At 38.2% G+C, this 25301-nt stretch overlaps 1 protein-coding gene across 1 annotated transcript in view; it reads right to left on the bottom strand.

The window, feature by feature from the left end:
- The window catches only part of dmrt1 (doublesex and mab-3 related transcription factor 1), a 38927-nt gene continuing 13626 nt past the window's right edge, over positions 1-25301 (bottom strand). The window contains 4 exon segments of the mRNA XM_030418458.1: positions 1-2958; positions 21297-21498; positions 23966-24025; positions 24027-24047. Coding sequence (XP_030274318.1) covers positions 2795-2958; positions 21297-21498; positions 23966-24025; positions 24027-24047 — 447 coding nt within the window. The 3' untranslated portion in view covers positions 1-2794.

The raw sequence follows: 25301 nt of genomic DNA on the forward strand, positions 1-25301 counted from the left end.
TTACTTTTGTTGCTGTCTTATTCAAACACAAACACAGATAAACACTTTCAAAGCATGCAGTTTAAAATGAATCTCCATAAAACACAGAACAAAACTCATACAGACGATATACAGTACAGCAGTGTACGAGTCAGCTTCACAAAGGCAGAGAAGTTGGCGAAGTCTCATCTGAGTTTTGTTTTTGTTTTGTTTTTTAATGAATACTTCAACAACACAACTCAAAAGTGGGCAACACACAACACAGTGGGATAACTTTCATTAGTTCATGAGGTACAAAACTAGAACTAAAGCTAAACTAAACCAAGTAAAGCTTGTTATTGGGCTTGATTATGGAGTGTGTAGATCTATAAAGCGTCAGAAAACAATTATAAGTGGCAATGTGACATCAAAATAGTCACAATAGAAAAAAACAGCACACACTATCATTTCTGAAGCTGAAAGCATACATTCTTTTTTGTTGCAATTTTTGCTTAAAAACAGTTGGCTTATCAAAATGGCATACTGATTAATCTTCTGGATCAGCAAATTCATTAATCAACTTATTGTTTCAGAACCACACATTTCTGCTACAAACTCAGCACATCAGCCTCTGCTGTATCCACAGGGCCGCACCAAAGTGTGTAAACAGCTGTCAACGGTAACCCGTGTGCACAGCAAACCTTCTGGCCTGAAAGGGTTAAATATACAATAGACATGCAAATTCTCTGGTATAAAAGATGCCGCTGGATCGGTGCCATAAATAAGCAGGCGGTGCTCATCACTTGCAAACTCTACGGAGGGAAACATGATTCATGTCCAACCGTCCCGTTTGTCTTTTTCTCCCTACTAACCCCGAGTCGCACGATGTCAGAATGTTCTCCACTTGAAACACAGTGACATGTTTATTTATACTGACAAAAGAGGATAACATGCCCTGTAAGCATCTTTGAAATCATATGAGTTTCTACATTTTCTAAATTGTGTGAAATCTAGGTCGAATTTAGTTTTAAAGTTTTTAATGGAGCAACAATGATAAATCATCCAGGCTGATTATGCTTTTTGCAGATATATATATTCAAGTACACATGTGTGAGGTGATGACTAACAAGAAAAATTGCTGTGCAGAAAAGCAAAAGATATGTTTGAGGTCATTTAGAAGGAAAATGTCACCACCTATCCTGCCAAATACACATAATGGTCGCAATTCTGTACAAACTAATTAAAGGAATCCTCATCAAAAAGTTTTTTGTGTGTTCCTGAATAAAACTATGATGAATCATTATCAAGTATTTAAACTCTAAAATATCTATATACCGGCATCAATAATCCAGTATTGTTTGGGTGAGTTTTTACAAAATCTAGGTCCTATCCAACCCTAGTCGCCAGAATAAAATGCTAGCATATTTTATTTCTGCAAACAATGTACATATTGAAATTTGAGCCCACTGTTCAAGACAGCGTTTCAGCATCTGTCAGCATTGACCCATTGGATATTTATATAAGTTGTCGTGGGACAATTTCCAGTTGTGTTTGTGGTGACAGAACCAGGTACTTTAACCCAGAACATGATCTTTTGCTAATACTAACAAAATGTTTTACCAAACCAGACTATAAGAACAGTGCTGTCGTAACATACATTTGAAAACTGAACCTACAGAAACGTTAAGTTGCAACATAAACAAATGTTACGTTTCAACACATCAGTGGTTTGCAGAAACTTTACCAATTGTTTTTCTGCCGATATATATGTGTATATAAATATATCTATATATATGAATAATATTGAAATTATATAGCTTAACACTCTTAAAGTCTTTATGTTGTTGAGCTCCAACTACTACAGGGTGTGTTAGGTCGGCGCCACATCCCAGTTGGGTTTTGGTTACACTTGAACCAAAGAGTACAGTGAAACAAAAAAAAACCTTTTACTTTTCATAAAATTTTGTCGAATTTAAAGTTAACATCAAGACATTTTTCAACTTGCCAATCACTAAATCAATGTTTGCTCGCCTGGGCTGGGATCAACTTTGTCTAATGGGTCACTGGACCAAAGTCAACTACTAACAAAAATTAACTAACGCAATCACTACCAAAGTATTTGCATGTCAACCTACTGATTTGGAAGAAAACAGTAAACCAGTTTTTTAGGAAAAATCTTTTTAAAAACATTTGCTAAATATGTGTGTCCAGTTTATTACATTTTTTGCTCAATAAATAAATGTTGGCAAACACTAAGCTTGTGTTCTGAATATCAAAGGTACTAAAATCTAAATAATCGCTGCTCATTCACTGATAACAGAAACACTTCATGACTACTACTGCATAAAAACTGCACTGGTCAAATTTACTGTAAGCTAGAAAGGATTTTCATATAATTACTCTGTATGCTGCGTCACTTTTTCTGGAAATCAAAAACATTAATGCATTAACAGTTGAGCTCTGAACAGGAAAAACAAGTGTACAAATGTACAAATACACAAGAAGTCATCGTCTAGATTGAATAATCTGCTCTAATCTTGATTACTGATAATCAATATATCTATTTATAGTTTATTTAGTCATCTTTAACCTCGTCTTTACAGAGGGTCCGTCGAAAACTTTCTCAAATATTTGATTGTTGGTATTTGTGAATTTGTACAATTGTTTTTAACTTTCCAGGCACTTTCAAAGCCGACGAACTGCCTCCAACAGAAGATTTGACCAACAGCAACAGAGAACTGTGAAACTGTGAACTGTGTTTTGCAGGAACATCAAGGTTTTTTTGCTCAACTGATCTCACAATGTTTTTGTCAAATAATTTTATGTTTAGCCCTGTTTATTTGGTGGCGTCATCATCGATGATGGAGCTGACGGTGAAGTTTGGGGTCTCACTGCTGGCCTCACACTCAGGATGGATCTCAGAGTTAACCAGGGAGCTGATAGACCTGCAGGTCATGGTGGAGTCATGAGCAGTGGTGATGATGCCGGGTGGGAAGGCTGCTGAGACGAGACAGACAGAGAGGAGGCCAGCTCATTACACAGGCTTACTTTGAACTGTTCGAAACAGACAATCCAACAGTCATGGCTACTTCAACCGACGACTTGACAGAGCGCGTCAACGTTTTTGTGAATGTATATAAGTCAATCCTTTGTGTAAAAGCATAATTATGACGAAAGAGGCACTTTTAAGATCTACAGTATTTTCGTTTTCAGGCAAGCTCATTTTCAATGGGAGTACAAGGGGCACTTTTACGCTAGCATCAACATCTCTATTTTTAAAACACTAAGAAGGCTCGACACAACATGAAACTTTGCTCATAGTATCACCAGGGTCTCTACACATGAAAACGAGCATTGAGAACATTGTTTGTGTACACAGCATTTACTAAAAAGAAAGTTTTTGGACAACTCATGTTAGCAGATGTTTCCTCCGCTCGCTCCGCTTCCATCCTGCCAGTGGTAAGTGTCGCTTTCCGAATGCAACGTAACATGGAGTTGAGTTAAGGTGGACCGCTCCTAAAGCTTAGTTCCATATAAATGCACGGATAATTCATTGTTTCGTCGTTAGCGAAAAACAAAATTGACCTTGAAGTTGAAAAACGAGCCTCATATAAGAAACAATACTAAAATCAAAAGCCAGAAAAGTTACATGATAGATATATATATATATATATATAGTTGTTGCTGGAAGACAGTAGCGGTCCACCTTAACTGTCCTCCAGGTTACGTCGCATTCGGAGATCGATACTTCTCGGCTGCCATGACGGCAGCTAGTGGAACAAGCTACTGCTAAGGTGAGTTGTTCAAAAACTTTCTTTTTAGCAAACTCTGTGTACACAAACAATGTTCTCATTGCTCATGTTCATGTGTAGAGATCCTGGTGATACTAGGAGCAAAGTTTCATGTTCTGTCGAGCCTTCTTAGTGTTTTAAAAATAGCGATTTTGAATCCAGCATAAAGTGTCGTAGCACTCCCATTTAAAATGAGCTTGCCCGAAAACGAAAATACGGTAAATCTTAAAAGTGCCTCTTTCATCGTAATTATGCTTTTACACGAAGGTTTGACTCATATACATTCACAAAAAAGCCTAAGTTGCATTTTGGCGAGAGATTCACTTTAAACATACTGCGAACTGTAATAAGAATATAGACATTCAGGGTTCCAAGTAATTTATCCTTATATTTCCTCAAGCGCTCTCATCAGGTCAAGCTTTGAAGTAATCCGTTTGTCTATTTTTAAGATTTTTAAGATGCCCTCAAAACTGATTTTATAATCTCGGACATGGACATGGTCCATCACCATCAAAGATACTTGATGTTTGTTAGCTGTCTACGTCTGTGCTATCATGTTCTTACTCACCATCCTGATTATTTGTGTACGAATTAGAGGATTACACAGACAACATGAACTGTGAGCTGATCTGGTTTTGGCAGTGATGAGGGCCGAAATCATACACTCAGTCAAAGTGATGCGTCTCTTTATCAAGGTTTTTGTTGTGGGAACACTAGAATAAGTTACATCTGGTCCCTGGTGTGAGATCAACATCTCCACAAACTGGACCATAACATGTCTTTGTGTGAGGATAATTCAAAAAGTGGTCATTTTCAAACTGACAGAGAAAATTAGCTTGTTTTTAACTTCAGTCATGTATGTTAGCTTTAAAAGTAATAAATATAATAATATAATATAGTATAACAATATATGAATATCACAATCATTGTTTCAAAATAATGTTAAGTATCTCCACATTATCATGGTGAAAAATTATGAAAACAGAATTAAAACATAAATATGGTTAAAAAAAAAGTTTTAACAATTCAAACATTAGATTGTTGTCTCACCATGATGAAGTATGTTTATATATTTGAAAAATGAATAAACCTAGAAATCTTTCACTTCTCTTTCAGGTACAGAGCTACAAATCTTTTTTCTTGGATACTCCTCAAAGTCATTAATATGATAAATTCATATTGCCTCGGAACAGCAGCACACATAAAATATAAAATGTCTGCGTACTGTAAGGCGAGTAAATAAAAAGGAGAACAGAAATACTATAGTGAGACAGACAAAACAGCAGAGTGGTATCATCGGCACTGCAAAATAAATGGTCTCTCTGTTAGTGCTGTACTGGCCTGATATAAATATGACTGTACAGTAAAATGATTCTAAGCAAAGCCCAGGATTTATGGCAAATTGAATCAGTCAGCAAAAAGGGGAAGACACTGAACACAAAGCAAAAGCTTTAGATCTTCTACAGTTAACATGAGAGCAATGTGCATCCATCCATTTTACATTTGACTACAGCTACTGCACACACTAATAACACTGTGAGCCCGAGGTTGGTTAACAGCAATCTGCTGTGTTGTACAGTCAAATGTTACTGACGTTTAAAAACAATCAAAATAATTGTAATTCATTTTTCTGTGGACTGACTATTATTGACTTACAGACAAATAATTTAAAGCTAAAAATAAGAGGATACCTATTTTTGGTGCTGAGCTATTTTAATTCTTTAGTGGTATCTTAATCATTTTACAGCTTTTTAATTAATGTTAATCCAAGCTGGAGATAGGTAAGAATTGACTTTTTTCTATACTGTTTATAGAAATGATAGCAGCAACTGAGCGAAATAAAATATTAAAACAAATAAAAAATGTTGCTTGTTTTTTGAAAGCAAGCAGTTATACAAGACTTTCCCTAAATACTATCCAAGTTGATAATGAGAAAAATCTTCTGACATCAGGAAATATCTCATCATGGAATAGGTAAACAAGTTCAAAACTATATCAAGACATTTGATTTTAACTAGACCTATAAACAAATCTCAGCCCTAAGCCAAAAAGTAGTAAAAAGTAATTTTCTGTAATTTCTCAGGGAATAATGCATGGATTATATGGTGGTATGCTGGTATCTATGAGTGAGTACAATTTGATATGGATCTGTAGATCTGATGATCTTAAATTATGGTTAAGTAGTTTTGAGAGGTATAATTTTCAGAGTGATACAGGGCTAGCAAGCTTAATATTGGATTTGATTAAATTATAATGGACAATTGGACCTTGGCGGAGGTATGCATTCTGAGTTCCATTCTGGTTGTAAGTTGAATCTCTTTGGGTTTTGGACAAGATAATACCTTGGAAATTAATGGATATTTTTTCACTGTTTTCTGACATTTAATAAACCAAATATTAAACAATCAATTAATCATATAAACAATCCGCAGATTAATCATACTTGAAAACAATAATTAGTTGCAGCCCTAATTATAAAAGAATAAATAAACTGATCCCTAAATAAAAAAGCTGACCAATGGAAGAAAAACAGTGATTTTTAAAGGGCAGTTTCTCACAAAAATATCATAAAAAAATCTTTAATTTTATTGTTTTTGAAAGATATTGGATAACCACCAATGTCAGACGAACCCTAAAAAAAAGTTAGTTGCTTCGAAGCCTTTTACAGGTTCTGATTATGATGGACTGTCACATATATACTGACCAACTGATCAGGATAACATTAACACAAACAACTGCTGATGCCCAGCATTTCCCAGAATCCTCTGATTTGATTGGCCTCCCTCATGCTTCCTCATCCCTCACCCTCCACCATCTCTCTCTCTCTCTCCTCCTCAGCAGTGGTGGGAGGGTAAAGAGGAGTAATTTTTCTCCTCATTAACTTCCTGATTGGTTTCGGACTCCAATTTTTGCACGTCTGCAGTTTGTCACCAATTCCAAACTGGCAGCCCAATCGTTAATACTAATGTTTGTGTAGCTAAGTGCACCCTGCTCTTTTTTATCCCTCAGCGGTCTTCTTGTACAGCAATAACAGCATGTGGGTGGGGGAGAGCGGCTGTGAATTAGCCCGTTCACTGTTAATTCTCAGCCTGTTCATCAGCAGGAAATCTATGATGTAATTAAAGGCTGAAAGCAACTGGACGTGTTAGTTTCACTGGAGATGTTAAATCACGACACACTGCTGTACACATGTTCTCCGCTGCTGTCGTCTGCTCTCCTGTTTAATACAGATTAATGTTGCTGAAACACCACAAAGCCTTGTTCTAAATTAGCCAGCGGGGACCTGTTAATGACATGAAGGCCGCCACTAATTAAACAATTAACAAATTACAATCATTCAATTACATTTTCTGGTATTTTTTTGATATATTGATTAATGTTTGGTTTAAAGTAAACTGTAAAAACAGTGTTCAGATCATTAAGTAAAGCTTTTACAATTTCTTCTTTGGTTCATTCCAAAGGTTCAAAAATTTTCATTTTTTAAATATTTTTTTGGCTTATTGATAGAACAGCTGAAGACGTGACAGGAAACAGCTTGAGAGAGAAGGGGAGTGACACACAGCAAAGGGTCCCAGGCCAGGACTCGAACCCGGGGCCGCTGCAGCAAGGACAAAGCCTCTGTACATGGGACGCTTGCTCTACCCACTGAGCCTAACCACGCCCCCAAAAATTTTCATTTTACAATGAAATAATAAGAGAAGCACAAATCCTCACATGTGAAAAGTTGGAACTCCATAATGTTGGGCAATGTTTGCATGAACAATCTGTATTAATTACTTGATATTTGTTAATCACCTCTCTGTCCATAGACTCATTCATTAACTGGCTAATCTAATAATTTCAGTCATTGTCATTAGGGCTAGGGATAGTTTGCAACCATTTTGAAAAATAACTTATTTTTGAGCTAGATTTCGCCAATGTTTTCATTTAGCCCATCTCTCTATGATATAAATCATACAAACATTTACACATTGTTATATTGACACAATCACAAGGATTCAAATAATGTGAAACAAACAGCTCAGGAGTTGTGACTCCAACCACAAGCTCCACTTGTGCTGCTCCTATTTATACATGTATGTATGGATGGGTATCATTCCCATTTACTGACCAAAATTTAGACCATAGTAGTATTGGAAACTGTATCAAAATTGAAAGTCTGGCTAATCTAATCATTTCAGCCCTAAACCCATATGATTAAACGTAATATACATAAAACTTTGAACAGTTCTTTAGATGGAATGGAGTCATGGTTCTGGTATATGAATGCAGATCCAATATTCAGTTGATTTTTTTTTTTTTGGATAACTGCTTAAACCAGTCTAAGAATAAGGGATCTATACATTTTCAGCACAGTTCTTCTGATATTGTATGTTACAGTTGTGAATGGTTATATGTGCCCTTGCTACATTTCTCCTTGTGAACCATATTAAGAGAAGTCCTTATTTAGGTTGAAAAGCTCAGGCAATGCACAAAAAGCGGTTTGTAACAAAACACAAACTTTACCTGCTGGTGATGTTGAAAGGGAGTTTATTCTCCTGAATGAACTTCTGCCCTTTTCCCAGTCACTCAGCACTCTATATACGATTTCCAAACTATTAAACAGTCTTTGTGTGGAATAACAAAAGGAAGCTTTTTTAACCTCCCACTTGTCCCGTTAAGAGAAGGAGGGAGGGAGTGAATGAAGGTGCAATCATTTCTGCTGCTGCCAAACAGAGGAACAAAAGCCCAGATGTGAGAGGAGATGGTAATTCAGTCTGATCCAGCAGGGATAAGCTCTCTTTCTGTGGGTTTCATACTCTGCACTCATCCACCGTACACAAGGGTCATAGGGGTAGATAACACTTAAGTAAACACACACACAGGCATGCACACATACTCACGATTCACCATAATTCTGTAGTGATGTGATTAAACTAATGAAGTATCTGGATGAACTGCACTATGAAAGAACAACCACAAATATATTTACTTTCAAATAATTCAAAGTCAATTTAGAAGAAAATATGCGTGAAGCAGATGTTCTTACACAGTTAACTTGTCAAAATTCAAAATCTAACAACCATTTACAAATTCAAGAATAAGCTGATATAGCAAAATGATAATGATTTGCTTTTATCATACTTTTTTAGTGTTGTGAATTATACCAATTGTCCAAAAGTTTCCCATTAAAATATATAAAACATTCAATATTTACAATGATGTAAAACAGAAAAGCTGCAAATCAACATATTTAAGAAACTTTAACTTGCGAATTTTTGTGAATAAAATAACTGATGATAAAGACAATAATCAATCATGACCATTTTAGCTCATCGTTTGAACTAACTCGTTATTTTCTATAACACATGGTATATGTATACACATGTACTTCTGTGCACTTTTGAAGTGAAGCTGTTGATTTTGGACAGGCCTTTATATTCCAATTAACAAAAATCTTAATGCAAACACCAGTATATAATTATCTTTTAGACAATAGTTTTGTTTCCAACTTTTCCGACTGTGGTAACAGTTGACTAAGAACAGAAGCTAATGCTTGCACATGTACTCCATGCCACAAAAGACAACAGTTGACAATGCCCCTGTGCACAAAGTCAGGTCCGTAGCAGTCACACAGCCAGGCCCAAGTCTTCAGAGACGAGTGGAGGCAGTTAAAACAGTTGAATAATACATGCTATTCATGGAAGTCACATATGTAACTTTAATTAATGAGACATCCATTATGTTGACACACTCGCTATGCACCTGGCTGCAGGTTATTATTTCACTTAAACCACATTGAAGAGGTTTTTAATTCAATGTGACGTTGGGTGTGAAATTCTGTAGTCTGTTCTGCAGCTTTCAACCATCAAGTTCTTCTTCAGCAGATATAATTTCCTCAATGTCACAATATTCAATGTCCAAACTGCAAGTAAACCACAAAACAACAAACAATCAACTACATCAACTGTTTGAATATGTCAATGTTGTCCTGGGACAAGAACACTTAGTGGAGGCCATCATCAAGGGAACAAAAATTCAATCTTAAGAATGAAGAGTTGCCTGTCACATGACAAGGTTGACCTGGGATTAAATGGCTCCCATTAAAATGATACGAGCTGTGTCTAAACAAATACGTCCCTGGCCAGTTTGAGAGGGTCCCATGAGTGTCCCACTGAGGACGACCCTTGTATAGATGGACGCTCCCCTCTCTAGAAACGATATAGGTGTCTGGCTCCTCATCATCAGGCCAGCAGCAGGGCTTAATGGCCCAGAAAACTCAGTCAAAGAGCAGACAGGCAGGAAGGCAGGCAGGCTTTAAAAACGGAGCAGTGAACAGTGGAGGCTTACGCCACTCAGCTGATGTTCACACTGCAGACCTTCACCCTCAGTTTCAAATCACAGCTTATATCAGACTTTTCAAACCAACTCCCAATTCTGCCAGGCTTTTAAAAACTAATTAGTGAATTAATTTTTTTCTTCTGTTGTACATGCATTGAATGAACTACGCTGTGGCCTACGTTTTTTGTACCAAGGTTTAGTTAGAGAGGAGGAGGCTGGAGCGGATGACGGTTGTTTAGTTTACTGTCTTTCCCTAATCTTAAACAAATGCTTTATTGCCTCAACATGCCCATTAAATCATCAGTCGTGCTTTAGTTAAATGTTTTGCAGGTGTGTTCAGTGTAACACCAGAAATAAGTCAACCTGCTGGTCATGATTCATCCACTGGCAACAATGAATCTCTGTACTGATTCTAGATGTAGAGGTAGTTCACTGGATGAGTAAAATGTTACTTAGTAATGCTGGACAAAAAATCAGAGGGTCACAGAAGTTATTAGGATTCATCCTCTGGGTACTATGAATTATACATAGAATTTCATAGTAATTAAATTATAGTAGTTGAGATATTTCTGTCTGGACAAAAGCAGTGGACCAACTGCCAATGCCATCCCGCTAGCATGAACACGTAATATGGACGGAATTGGTTTCAGACATAATTTCAAGGAGACATAATTAGACATTACATGTTTGATAATTTAACATCTGATGATCTGTGTCACATCAAGGAAATCATCATCCAAAGTGGTATTTTCAGTCACTGTCTGAACTGTGAGGCAAGTGTTGTAACTGAAGTAACTATCTTCATATTTGGTTTGATTTCATTCACTGAGATTTGACTGAATCCAACTAAATGCATTTTTCAATAAAGAGTTGAGGCTTCTGAAATATTGCTGGTGCTGTTAATGAAAATGTCACAAGTGCCTACACTGAACTGTGACTACAGCTCTTACAGTAAGCCTGTGCTACTACTAATTTCAAGCCACATCAAACACCTAATCAGAGAACTAAATAAAGAGTCAAATAATAGCTCTTGCATTATCATGAATAAGGAATATTCATTTGATTTTGTGCGAAGTTCATTCGTCCACATATTTCTCATTCACATCTCTCAAATGCAAAGCTGTTGAGACAATTGTTCAAAGGGATGCAGTCTCTTATGCAGCCATTACAGGGGGTCAGAAAACACTTAAATGCTCATTATTGCTTTGCTATGGAGCTGAAGGGCCAATGCAGACTGACAGAAGGCATCAGTGTCGGGGTCAAAGGCTAATTAAGCAGCGAGGAACCTTTGCTCCTGCATTGTTAACCAATCTGTCCCCGGTGAAGATGACTGTCGGAGAGGCGTGACACAGCCCTCGTCCCTATGTTAAATCTCCATTTCGGCTACTGTGCCCCATCAACTCACAAAATGGCCTGTCAGTCTATCATTGGGCTTTTTGACGCGATCCGTCGAAAAGTTATGGATATGCAATAATGAGCCGAGGTGGCCGATCAATATTTGTGGGACTTTTCTATCATTACATTTTAAACAAGAGATTCATTGTGAGTTGACAGGGTAAGAAAAATGCCAAAGTAAAGGACACAGGAAGAGTGAAATATATTGCTATGGAAAGAAGGACGCCTCCCGCGGGTGCTAAAGCTGCCATATGTGTTTATCCAAGTCGTTCAGCTGTTTCAGAGAGCTGCCAAGGCAACATCATTTATCAATCCACGCTGAGACGCTGCACAGGACGACGTGAGGAAAGTGACTACAAGAGCATGATTAGGTAAGGGGGGGGCCTCCATAACTAAACAAGTTTGTTTTATACAGAGATATCAGGAAAACAGCATCCACTTTATATGTGCGTAGAGATGTGAGTGTCCATGTATGAAGTATTTTATATGCAGATTACATTTAGGTACATGCAGTAAATGCACTGATTTTGTAATGAACTGTATTCGAATGTTAGAATTGTTTTATGAGTGGACGGACATTCATCTAATTCAAAGCACTCAACCCTTCAGATAAGTATATTACTCCAAGAATGTTAAAATGAAAATCTGTTCATTTTTGTCATTTCCTTTGTTTATACGCAGGCTTCATTTTTGTGGAGATCAAAATGTACATTCATGTCAACCTAGCAAATTAGAAAATAAAATATTAAAGTCTAATTAGATAGCGAAATACCATTATAGTGGTTAGGAATAAGAAATGGTAGGTTAATTGCTTTATAATTGATGCACATTGCATCTTAAAGGAAAAGACTGCCCTCTACCTTTTACTGCCTTTCTTAATTATCAAAATTAGCATCTTTTTCTAGAAAAATACACATCGCTATCAGTAGATCGCAATATATATCAAATACATTTTTCATCGACTGTGTCCCACTGTAATTTCAGCACTTGCCAATCCCCCAAGGGTTTAACCAATTAGATTGGGGTGAGCAAAAAATAATACAGCAATATATTATATCATATGGAATGAATTAATGCATAATTTCTGCATTTCAGGGGTACTTTATATTCTCCAGTCTCCATCTTGATGTATTGTTAGATGATCGTCTTGTGATGTATCAGTCTGTGTATTGCTGTATCGTAATACAATTGTTATCATGGGCAACGTATTGTGAATGGTACCTCAACAGTACAATCAGATGGTCAGGGCAACCTGTATGTAGCTTAAGAGGCCAAACCCAGGGCAGAAAAATAATCTAGACTTTAGATTTTAGATTTTTATTCATCCCACATCGGGGAAATTCACTTGTGACAGTAGCAACAAACTGTGCCTGATTTTTTTTGTGCCCAAACTGTGCCTAGTTCAGCTACGAATCTCCCTCTCATCTCATCTATTACCTGGGTTATAGTATCAGGACAGTAGCAGGACAATATTTAAGATGTTAAAATTACATTTCAAAATAACGGATTCTTGAAATATATAACAAGTTTAGACATAATCAGTCCTTTGCCATGCATATGCTGCATTTACAGATAGGACCTTTGACTGAATCAACCTGTACTACCTTCAATGATAAAATATTGCGGCACAAAGAACAGTTGAAGATAAAACAGAAGTCAACAGATTCACACTTCATTTCATTTAAAGCCCCTCCATGCCAGACAGTGTGAGAGGTTGTGTTTCTGTGTTTTGTATGTGTGTGTATGTGGAAGCGAGAGAGAGAAATAGAGAGTGAGGGGATGAGGACATAAACTACACAGCCCTGGCCATTTAATGTCTCCACAGCCCCAGGCCTGTGTTAATGGTGGTGTTGTACAACACATTACAACGGTGTTTGTGCCCTGAGCAGACAATTACACTGGTATTTAGCCCATCCACAGCCCCAGAGGCTATCTGGGCACTTAGCAGCACAGCAGGGTGGGGAGGACACTGACAGGCCACACAGGACTTTTCCACTGTAACCAAGTGCCAGGACAGACACTCAATCAGCCATACATTCAGTGAGGCTCTCAGTGGCCTGATGGGCCCCAGCGGAGACACCTTCCCTGCTGCTGGCTCTTACTTACAGATTGAATCAAGTCAGCGCCTCAACAAAAATGCAACCAAAATGGGAGGTCAGAGAGTAGTACTTTATTCCTTACATAATTGTGGTGTGAATTTTATTTGATTAAAGGTCACAGAAAGTACTTAATACTAAAAACTGTGCAAGAGAGATTGCTTTCTGTCTGTTTATTGCCTCTTCCATTCAATAAGCGACACTTAATTGCTTGCAGAACATAAAGACTTTTGCCATATGTGAGCAAGTTTTAGGACACAAGCAGGAATTTCATTAAAGCGATCTCAAAAATAATTAAAACACAATAAATTAGTGTAGATAGAAAGAAATTAACAAGTAAACCACCTGGTAAACAAAGTTTAAGAATGAACCTTCTAAAATTTAGTTGAAAAGCCACATTTGTTTAGAATGGTTAGGTACTCTGTAACATATAATAACTTTAATAGCATTGAAATTTTTAAAATGTATTTAAAAACTTGCAGCTGGTCATAACTACACATTGAAATGCTGTGATTACATTAAATTAAACCTAGACATCTAAAAAAATCCAAAGATCATTCCTCAACCAATTTTTGCTCAATTTAAACATTACCATCCTGACCAGTATTTAATAGGCAACTAAAAGAGCACTATGTAGTTTTTGGAGAAGAAAGTCAGACAGAGAATTTAACATTTACAGTATTAATGAGGTAATAATTTAAACTAAATATTAAATTTATTTTTTCCATGACTGAATAAACATGCTGTTCACAGAGGACAATAAGGTCCTTAAAACACTGTTGGAAAGGTCTTGGAGTTTTTTCATTTAGCTTGCTTAGGCAAAAAAAAATAAAATTAGTCAATGATTGTTCTCTTCTGAGTAAAATGTATTCCCTTTAACTACACAGTGAACCTTTAAAGCACTTAAAACTTGTTGATACGATTTTAATTATCAAACTAGAAACCTTACACCACAATCCACACCAGCAGTCTTATTCCAGCCTCAGCTTTTCTCAGATAGTCAGAACAACACAGAGTACATGTACTGAGGTAAGTGATGTTCTCAGCATGTCAGTGACCAAGGAAATGAACTCTTGCTGCTACATGACATGAAACAGCACTTCCTTTGAAAAGGTCACCTCTTGGGTTGGAAGTACCGATTAGTTTTGGGTTTAATAAATCCAAAAGAGTGAGAGGCCTGTTTGACATCTCCAGAATGAGTGTGGCCCAGAGTGTGCGTACACATACAATCATTTTGTGTGTTTGAAAGGACTTCCTTAACTGTTTATGTGTGTGTATAAGAGTGCATGGGTGTGAGCAAGTGCAAGTTTGAAGTAATCTGATCTAAAAGCAGGCAGAGCCCATTTTACACACGAAACAAAGAAACTTACTGACGCCAATCTCTCAGTCGTTCTTTTACTCCTTCTTTTTTTCAGAGGAGGCGGAGAGCCTGAAACGACAGACTTTATACGCAGTAACTCACTTTGGTGTACAGTGCAGTATAGATTGAAGCAAGAAAAATCAATAGAATATCATCTAGAAAGATAGTAATGGATTTCTAACTTAATGGGCTCACACAGGTCTATCGATTAGCAGGATTAACATCTGCAATACCTCAACAATCTGATTTGCATTTAAATTACTGTATGCTCCGTGCTGACACCAATATAACAAAACAGACAAACCTACAGCCGGCACAGCGGCCCTCGATTTTAAGGTCTGACTTTAATATAAATCCTGTTTTCAAAAAAAGTAAGAAGTACGTTAACGGAAAGTTGCTGTGCTGTCAGCTTGCAAAGTTTTTGAATTTTGCAAAAGTCTAGACAAGGACGAAAAAGAAAGAACATAAACACCGACAGACTCGGCTTGAAGCTGTCTCCTGTAAGACTGAAACAGCCATAACTCTTATGGGGCAGCTCATCTGAGCCTCCTCGGTTAGATCTTAGTGAGGAAGTGAGGCGGGTGTTTGTGGAGAAACAGTGTGAGTGTGTGTGTGTCTTTGTGTGTGTATGTGTATATATGGAGGGGGCTGGAAGTGTGAGGTGAGATGTTGGGAGGGCAGCGAGGTGGGGTGGGAGTTTGATGGACTGCGCTGTCACCTCCCGCTCGGCGATTTACGGCGGCGGTGCTGCTGACGAGCGCGGGGCAGTAAACAGGCCGGCCGGGGGCGTATTTCACAGAGAGCTGGCTTTTATGAAGAACACCAGGACGGCTCTACCCACAGCTCCGCCCGGCCCGCCGTGACGGATGGAGAAAGACGCATGACAAGCTTCATCATTGTTTGTAAATCTTAACTGTTCCCGCTCACTGACTCCAGAAGGCAATTTTGCGGAGACAGCGGGGCCTGCGGAGAGGGAGGGCGAAGAGGGGGGGAGGAAGAGGAGGACGAGGAGGAGGCAAGGAGGGGAGGGGGAAAGGACAGCGTGCCACTCCTGAAGGTTATTTGGATCTCTGTATTTGGCCAACTGATTAGCCCTATCCTGGGAGGGAGATAAATCTGACAGGGCACTGTTTGGCAGCCAGGTAGAAGGGGAGGGCAGGTAGGCGCAGAGCTCACAGCTATTTCCTCCTCATGGACGGATCCTGAGGTGCACAACATGTTCGTTCAGAGTGAAACAATTCAAGGAATAAAAGGAGACTAGGATGAATTTTAATGTGCTGAAGCAAATGTCAAATTAAATATTAATGATCAATTAATATGAATATGATTAGTCAGTTTAAAAGTCAGACAATAGTCAGAAAAAACACGTCCACCAAAATTTTCCAGAGCACAGGGTTATATTCAGATTACTTGTTTTATCCAACTGACAGAGCAAAATATGAACAAACATTAGTGACGTCCAGTTTCTCTGTCTTCTTCTTCTGTCTTCTTTGATATTGAACTGTTAAAGGGTTAAGACTGCTGAACCAAACTAGTAGTTTAGTTCTTTTTAGTGGTGGGACTCGATTAAAAAACTTAATCTAATTAATAAGAGGCTTTGTAATTAATTAATAGCAATTAATCGCATATCAATATTTGACACGAGAAGCAACATTATTCAATTTAGATGGACTTTGGTATGTGACTGAATCAATGAATAGACACATAAATGAGCTTAAACCACAAAATAGTGTTATTTTCATCACTGAGTGTTAACATAAAGTGCAATATGAATAAAGAATATTATGACTGCATTGTTCACAAGGCACAAACTTAAATTCAAGTTAGCTATATTCAAGCTTTTTCAGGACTTTTTGTAAAATTTCTATGTCTTAAACACATTTGTGTTTGAAATAAAAAACAGCACTTAGTTCAGTACATTCCAGAATGTACCACCGAGAATCCACTTCGCCAGTGCGCTTGTTAATTTGTCAGTCGTGGACTCATTTTGGCTCTGAACCCTGTCAACTTGTCGATTGTGGATTGGCGACACTGCCTGCTCCAACTAGGAGCGCTGTCTGTGCTAGCTGCAACATGTTTGGCATTAAGGTGGCAGCGGAGGCTGGAAGTGCTCCGGTGATTTCTTGCACAATTTGCACACAACTGTGCTTTTATCCAGGTTTCCACCCGGTATTTTTCTAAAACTAAAATTTCCGCCCACCGAACCCAGCAGCGACTTCTCATCGGTTTCATTTCTCATGTTGTGTCCTGTGCATCAGTATTACAGGTTTGCCGGGAACTCCTGCAACGAACAACGTTCCGCGCTTTTTGGAGTGCAAAAATAAATTGCGATTAAATGCATTATTTTTTTTTGGTCACGTTATTTTTTCTGTAATTAATTAATCGTAATTTACGTGATAAAGTCCCAGCCCTAGTTATTTTATACAAAGACATCAGCACAGGCTGTGGGAAATTTTGATGGACATTCTTTTTTTTTTACACTGTAGACTTAACGATTAGTTTAGGAAATAATGGGCAGATTGATTGATTAAATTACTTTCTTGACCATTTATCTTTTTTTAATTTTGTGTCAAAATTATGAGACAGATTCATTTTCTCTTTCTTAACTGTTCATTTAATCACTAAAGTAGTCCTTTAAGCTTCAATTGGAACGAAAAATGCATGTCACTGTGAATAAGAGCAGCTAATTCAGATGATACAGTTTGGAAAAAGAAACAGAGAAACACTTTTGCAGACACATTACTTAAGATACAAAGTTCATTACGTGATGCTCAAGAACAAGAACAACATGCTTGTAACCCCGCAGAGTGATTTATACTGAGCTGATAAGATATGAATTAGCTTTGGAACAACATCAAGGTCACATTTCGGGACTTGAACACACACACACAATTAGTACACTATGGGGAAGGCTAGCATCCAAAAAAAAGTTTTTACACACTTCTTAGACACAGAGACTCTTGGAAAAAGCCTCCTCTGCAGTGACAGGGTTCATCTTCAGTCGGTGGAAGCTTACTGTTCAGATACGACTCACACCCACACAATGAATTTGGCAGTGGTTGTACAAAGTAGGCACCAAATGTTTAGACTGGCTCTTTGACACCACAATCCTGAAACACATCTCTAACAAAGCTCCTCTCTTGGCTTTGTATGTCACAGGATGCTGAAAAGTTTTATGGCTATCCATCCTATGGAGACCTTACTACAATCCCTCTCTCACATTGTTTAACACGCAGTTCAGCATGAAGCCAAAAACAAAACCCTGAGATTTTGTTGTAGGTGAACCAAAACAGAATATAAAAATGGTCTACAATACGCACTGTATAAAAGAGGGTGACTTCAACATAAATAATTTCAGATGATCAAAAGACTATTTATAACTGTCTTATTGCATATGATCAGTTTTGATAATATAGTGTAGTATGATTTCCCAAACACTGGAAATCAACAATTCCACCGTATTAGCATGTTGGTTGCAAGAAGTAAACTCAATTATATATTTGGAAAACTTATTCTCAAATTGAAACATCAGCTGCTCACCAGCTCCGAAGAGATTGATGAGTTTTGTTTATCATTACATACATTGTAATTAATGCTGTGGTTGCTCAGCTTTTGAATGTTTGAGTGTTTCTAAGTCTGGTGAAATTGATGATATACAATAAGAGTATTTAATATGGGGCGCTGTTTAGCTCAGTTAGTAGAGCGGGTGTCCCATGTGCACAGGCTTTGTCCTCGCTGCAGCGGCCCCGGGTTCGAGTCCCTTTGCCGCGTGTCACTCCCCCCCATCCTGTTTCCTATCTATCTTCAGCTGATCTATCAATAAAGCCGATAAAAGAGCAAAAAATTATAGGAAAAAAGAAAAAAAAAGAGTATTCAATATATTTAAATCTAAAATCTACAGAGCTGAATATCACGCTTTGATGAAAAAAATACCAAAAAATACATAACTTGGGACGAGATTTCATTCAAGTTTAAGGTGTCACTGAAAAACAACTGATCCAGGCTGTTTGTTCCTCTAGTGTTGGAGCCTGTTGGAGTCGAGACCAAATGTGGGACCACCCGCTGAGAGTGTTGTTATGTTGTAATGAAGCATGGCGATTCACGGCAGGAGGCTGACGTGGGACCCTCACAGGAAACGGACAGGTGAAAGTCATAAACAAATACAGGTATGAGGGAAGATGCGGGGGTCTAGAGGTTTGCGATGCTGGTGGTGTCTTCAGTGTATTTGGTGAACACGCTCTTCCCCTGTGTCCTTTATAAATGAGCTAAACCATACAATACCACAGCTGTATAACAAATCAACTTCATCTTTTAATTCTAAAAAAGAGACCATTGTGTTCTTAGTACATGTGTTATGGAGCTGTGCTAAAGGGTAAGATCAATAATAAAGTACTATAGTATAGTATTTTGAGTAAAAAATACAGCAGTGCTTCCATTTCTGCACAATCATTAAAAACAATCTTAAATTCTTATTAAGCCTCTTAGGCATTTCACTCCCATTGAATTCCAAACAAAATTGAAAACAAAAGGATACATGTACATGTACTAACAGGGCATACCCATTGTCAATCACAACCCAGGGCAAAACTCTCTACAGCCTTGGTTAATTGCAAGAAAATAAAGTTCAGTTTTACACAAATATGGCCTCACATATCTCTGTACTACTGACTGTGTGACAGCTGCATCAGTAGGAAACACGATATGAACTCCAGAGTGTCCAAAAGTCAAAGAAGTATGAGTGAGAGCAGCATAATACAGTAGGAGTCAGCAGTAACCTCCACCATGGCTGCACAGACAAAGAACAGAGCGCCACCTACAGATAATTTGAACGTATTAATCAATCTGCCGCCTCATTGACTCACTGATCATTAAATGTGCAACATGCAATCCGAGGTATGCAACCTTACATAATCTCCTCTTGCACTCATTCTGGCTCGTTTCAATTATTAAGGCAAATGCCATACACAGAACTAGCAGCCCACACATGAGCATGCAAGAATCTTCCATCACTTACAATGTTATGTGCTCTGACCTTTTCTTCTCCTCCCTTCTCTCAGGTGCTGCTCTTCAGACAATGAGCCCTGCCCCATATCTACGGTAGGGGGAAGAGAAAGTGCTCTTCTGCATCTTCCACAGACCAAGCAATTCCTGGCGATTTTAAGATAGTCTGTTTTTGCCCTCGGTCTGTGTTTTGTTTTCTTTTGCGGATAGAGGTCTGGTAATCCTGTTTTTGTGGCTTTGTTTGTTAGTTTAGAGAAGGAAGTTCTGGACCACTGCATTGCTGGCTCAGAATTTTTCCTTTTTTTTTGTTCATGTTGGCCTCCAGACTCCCATAGTTTTGATTAATTTTGGTATTATTTCTAAATAAACACTTTCTTTTGTAAACTTGTTATCAGGTATGGTGTCCTGTGTTGTTGGTCAAAGGTAGAAACAACTGTTTGTTTCATTGTGGCAGTAAAATATTTTGAGGCTAATAAAAAAGCTATCTAGGCACATGTTTTGATGATGTAGTTTAACTTTTTGAGTTACATTTATGAAACAGGTGCTGCCATTTATGATTTGTATTTGCACAGTACTTTTGAAATAGGCTTCTAAATGCAGTGAGTCATTGCACCAAAGAATAACTTATTCATCTTTCAAGAAGAGCACTAAAACAACCTTCTCCCCCACTGCACTGTGCTGGATCTTCCCTCTTATCTCCCTCTCATCGTGCACTTACATGCATTCTTTCAGGTTCCTCTAATACTTTACTGAACACATTGAGCAATGCACACAATCTGATTTACCCACATTCACAGGTACTGTGAAAGGCAGAAAATCTAGGCAACTATCATCAGCAGCCATGCCCAGCTGACATTCCCATCTGAGACTGGTAGCGAACAGTGCCAGAAATCAGAGATCAAATCTACTTCATCTTTTAACATGACGGAAAGAAACAAAGCTGCACCTTAAGTTCTTTTGACAGTTGAGCGTTAAAATCTAATACTTCTTTCATGATAGCTGTGAATTAAAGCCAAAAAGATGAGCTTTCTGTTTACACAGAAAAGATTACAGTAAGGTGAGTACAAAGAACTTTTCTTCCTTTGATTAATTCATGAAAATTCTCAGATAGGAAATTGATGAAACACGTGAATTTAAGTAGAGTCAGAACTGCACAGAGTTCTGCAGTTGAAGTAAAAGTAAGTACAGTTAAACTAAAAAAGCTTCACTTTAGACTAATTTCATCTTGTAAATTTTATGGCACTCTTGACTTGAGTGCAATCCTCCCTTGAATGTACTTAACCACACTGTGTTGATAAAGTCTGGGTAAAACTTTATGGGCCCTGAGATGTGTATGTGTGTGTGTGAGAGAGAGTTTTTTTGTGCGTCACTCACAGGCTGCCATGGTCTCAGAGCAGTTGTTGTTGTTATTGTTGTTGTTGTTGTTGTTGTTGTTGTCGTCCAGGCTGAAAAGGGGTGGCACACAGGTGGCAGAGCCCAGGCCCTGAGTCAGGTAGGTTGCTGCTGGGTAGTAAGAATGCATGCGATACTGAGAAGACATGTTGTGGCTCGACAGGCGGCCGTCACCGTGGGGCATCTGCTTCAAGCAAGAAAACACAGAAACAGATAACTTTATACACAAAGAAGAAAATTGTCTTAACGTGCTGTATTTCGTAGACAATATCTAAATACATCAGATTCCTGGAGATCTCAGATCCAGGAAGTGGCAGTCACAGCCTCCCTTAACCCACCAGAGATTCTTCCATTCTTGTTAGGTTTAGATGATTTTAACAAGGTATTTTAGGATGAAACTATAATAGTTTTTAGAATAGATAAAATTTAAATATAATTCTTTGTTAGTCTACATCTCTCATAATCTGAGTTTGTGTGGTGTTCCTGGTGGTCACAGGGAGGCACAAAAATAATCACAGCAGAGAAAAGTGGGAAGAAAAGAGCAACGCTTGAGAAGCAAGACAATTCCACCCTCCTGGCATTATTTCCTCAAATACAAAAGCTTGTTTTTGTTAATGAGTGGTTTTTAACGAAATCACCAACAAATTAAACATGTTATAACTGTCTAACTTCATTCGTTACTATGTCTTTGATGCTATTTTATTTGGCAACACTCATTTATTCATATTTTCATATATAAAGAAACCATTTAAACATTGGCTATATGATATTCGCTCTTCTATTTACAGAATATCCATGCACACTGATCCCAGCACCACCAATGGATTTATGAATGCATTCGTTTGCTGTTTTTATTCAACGCCTTTTTGATGAAGCTTTCTTTTCTACATTTGATATTTTCAAATACAATATAAACACGATTGTTCTATGACCCCATTCACATATGTTTGACTCACAATGATTTGACTGTTCAGTCCTTCTTATCATCCATCAGATATTCACAGGCAACACTTTAACAACCTTATCTGACAGCAGGAAATATAGAGATAGAGGAATGTGAGTGAGAATTAGTTGTGTTTGAATTTGTGGGTCTGTGCCCTGTGTTAAAAATGGGCTGCAACACACAGTCCTCTCCAGTCCTCAGAAAACTTTAAAACGAGCTGTCTACTCAGCAGCAAGGCCGCCTCACCGAGGGTTTTCAATTTCACTTTTATGGAATTTGATTTCTGTCAGCCTGTAATATGTCACCCGTATTGTCCACACCATCAATTCTCCGACAGCTTTATAAACTGTTATTTAAGCTACACTCAGCTCTTGTATTAGACTGTGAAAAATACAATAGAGATTGGACTGGAGTCTTGAAAGTGCACCAAGCTTACGGTTTGCAGGACACATACAGCACCAAACAAAACTGTCTTGGTGAAAGTTGCTTACAAAAACAAGTTTTGTCAGGCTTACAGAAGAGGTTTACATGTAGTGGTCAAAGGCAGTGGTGTGATGACATATATACATTTTACAAATCTTTCTCAATGTCTACTGGTTGGGCGAACACAACTTTAACTATGGTTACATTAGCAGCTATGAATATGCTTCAGTGGAACAGAAATTTCCAATCTAAAACCATTCTTAGTCTGAGTTATACATACTGCTGAGTTTGAGGATGTGTGTGTGTTACCTGATCCCTTAAGTTTTATGTTTTAGGGTTATGGGGAATGGTAAAATGGAGCATGAGATGAAAAGAGAGATTGGTGTGGCGTCAGCGGTAATGTGGTTGTTGTATCGGACCGTCACGGTGAAGAGCATGCTGAGCACCAGGATGCCTCCTGGGCGTCTTCCCTTGGAGGTTTTCCAGATCCTGAGGTTGACCCAGAACAAGCTAGAGATTACAGATCTCATCTGGCTTGGGAATGCCTCAGGATCCCCCAGGAGGAACTCCAAAATAGTTACTGGGGAGCTTGTTTAACTCTGGTAAAGCAGGATATACTTGGCTATTTTTTGTCTCATCAGTACAGTGGAAGCTTAAGTGGACATTGAAATCACATGCTATTAAACATAAAATCATGTCAGTGCTTGCACTCCACTGTAATGTTGGTTTGTGTGCACAGTTTTTTCAGAAACATAGTGAACAGTAATCATACACCCACCATCAAACACGCATTTTATGCACTGTTACACACTCTGTATCAAAAGAGTTCATCAAGGTAGAAATAGTATATATCAGTATCTGACAGTATAACAGCCATATTTTTTTCTTAGGTTTTCCACTGAGATCATTTCAAAGAGCCTTTGTGCAAAGGCAACACTGTGGCTGGCAGACCCATAGATGAGCGGATGATGACTTGATCAAACAAATATCCAATTTTTAAATGCATTTCCATGTCACTGAGCATGAGCAGGTAAACAAACTTTAATTGACAATTTTGGCAGAGGCAAAGGGACAGAGTTTAAGTTGTTGGTTGTGGACAGAAAGTCATTAGCAGCTTAACTGAAATCAACAACAACCAGTGACACCAGCGATAATCTATGCACACTACATTATGGAATACGTTATAAGAAAAGAGACAGGTATTTACTGTAATGCTGCTAAATATCTACAGTACTTCCTCTTAGCTGACTGGCTAACTCGCTGACTCCTGGGGGGGCTTCCTCACCTCCCTGATAGGGCCTGTCTTCTTATCTGGCACCATCTCCTGTCTGGAAGCTCTACACCACCCTTATATTATCATCATCCACCTGCATGACAGCGAAGCACAACAGTGAGTGCACAGGAGAGGAGAGGACGAGGTAGATGGCCTTACACTGATAAAGACCACAGTGTTTCACAGGTTTGATTTAGTAGCGGGAAGAACTCAAGACCTGTAGATCACTATATTGTGACAATGGCTTTTGCAAGATTAGCTTGTGAAGCCGAGAATGATACTTGCACATCTGGTTGGCTGAGGAAAATAAGTTACTCAACTAAATGCTCTGCACTTGTTGCAAAAAGATATTTTGCAAGAAGGTGGTATAGCAGCCAGAATAACATGTTGGCAGTGTCATACCTTCCATACTGATATTTCTACAACAGGTTTCATGTCACATACACATTTGTGAGCTGGCCTACATATCAGGAGGTGGAGAGGATGGTGATGGAGTTACAGCTAGGGATGGGGCTGATCCAATCCACTATCGGTATTGGGTCCGATACCAATGTAATTCACGGATCGGAAATTTACGATTCAACCTGTGGAGATTTCCGATCCAAGAGCCATGTCTGTGCTTAAACGTTATCTACTGAAATGACACCACAAGTGATTCCTGCCGGCTAGGCTGCTAGCTGGCTGCAAACTGTGGAATGGATTTCTTAAACAAAGGCGTGGCTCATTGAGACACAGAGTCATGTGCAGGGTTGAAATTTCGTCATTTTAGGGGCGAGGCCATTAGGCCTCACTTTTCTGTTCTTTTTAGGGGCACCAAGGCCACATGACAGGGAACAAAGGCCATTAAGTAAAATTTGATGATTTACCTTTCAGATTGATACCATAACATCCTAATTTATAATAAAGACATGGATTATGTATTTAAAAAATGTTTAATACCAATATCAATTTAATTTTACATTAGAACAGTTTTTTTTAAAGTAAGGTTAGGGTTAGGTGATTTTGGTGACACTACACTGAATATTAGTGAAGGTATTGAATATTTCTCCTAATAGAAATTCTCCGAAATTATGGCAAAGCACATTTCTGTCAGAACAAACAAATGTAAGATGACCAGCAGGAGACCACTGATGTGTGGAGTGATTTTGGTGACACTACACTGAATACTAGTGGAGTTATTGAATATTTTTTTGTTGTATTTCTTTTGGGTGTTGCACTTTGTAGATGGTCCCTGCGCCCTCATGTCACAGAGGGCTGACCATAGAGACCAGAGTTAATGTCCAGCCCAGAGGACCGCTTGTTTTGATGAAAATACGGTTGTAGCTCGTTGTCTACCTTACTATGGTAG

This window comes from Sparus aurata, chromosome 5 (genome assembly GCF_900880675.1).
Source record: "Sparus aurata chromosome 5, fSpaAur1.1, whole genome shotgun sequence".
NCBI lineage: Eukaryota > Metazoa > Chordata > Actinopteri > Spariformes > Sparidae > Sparus > Sparus aurata.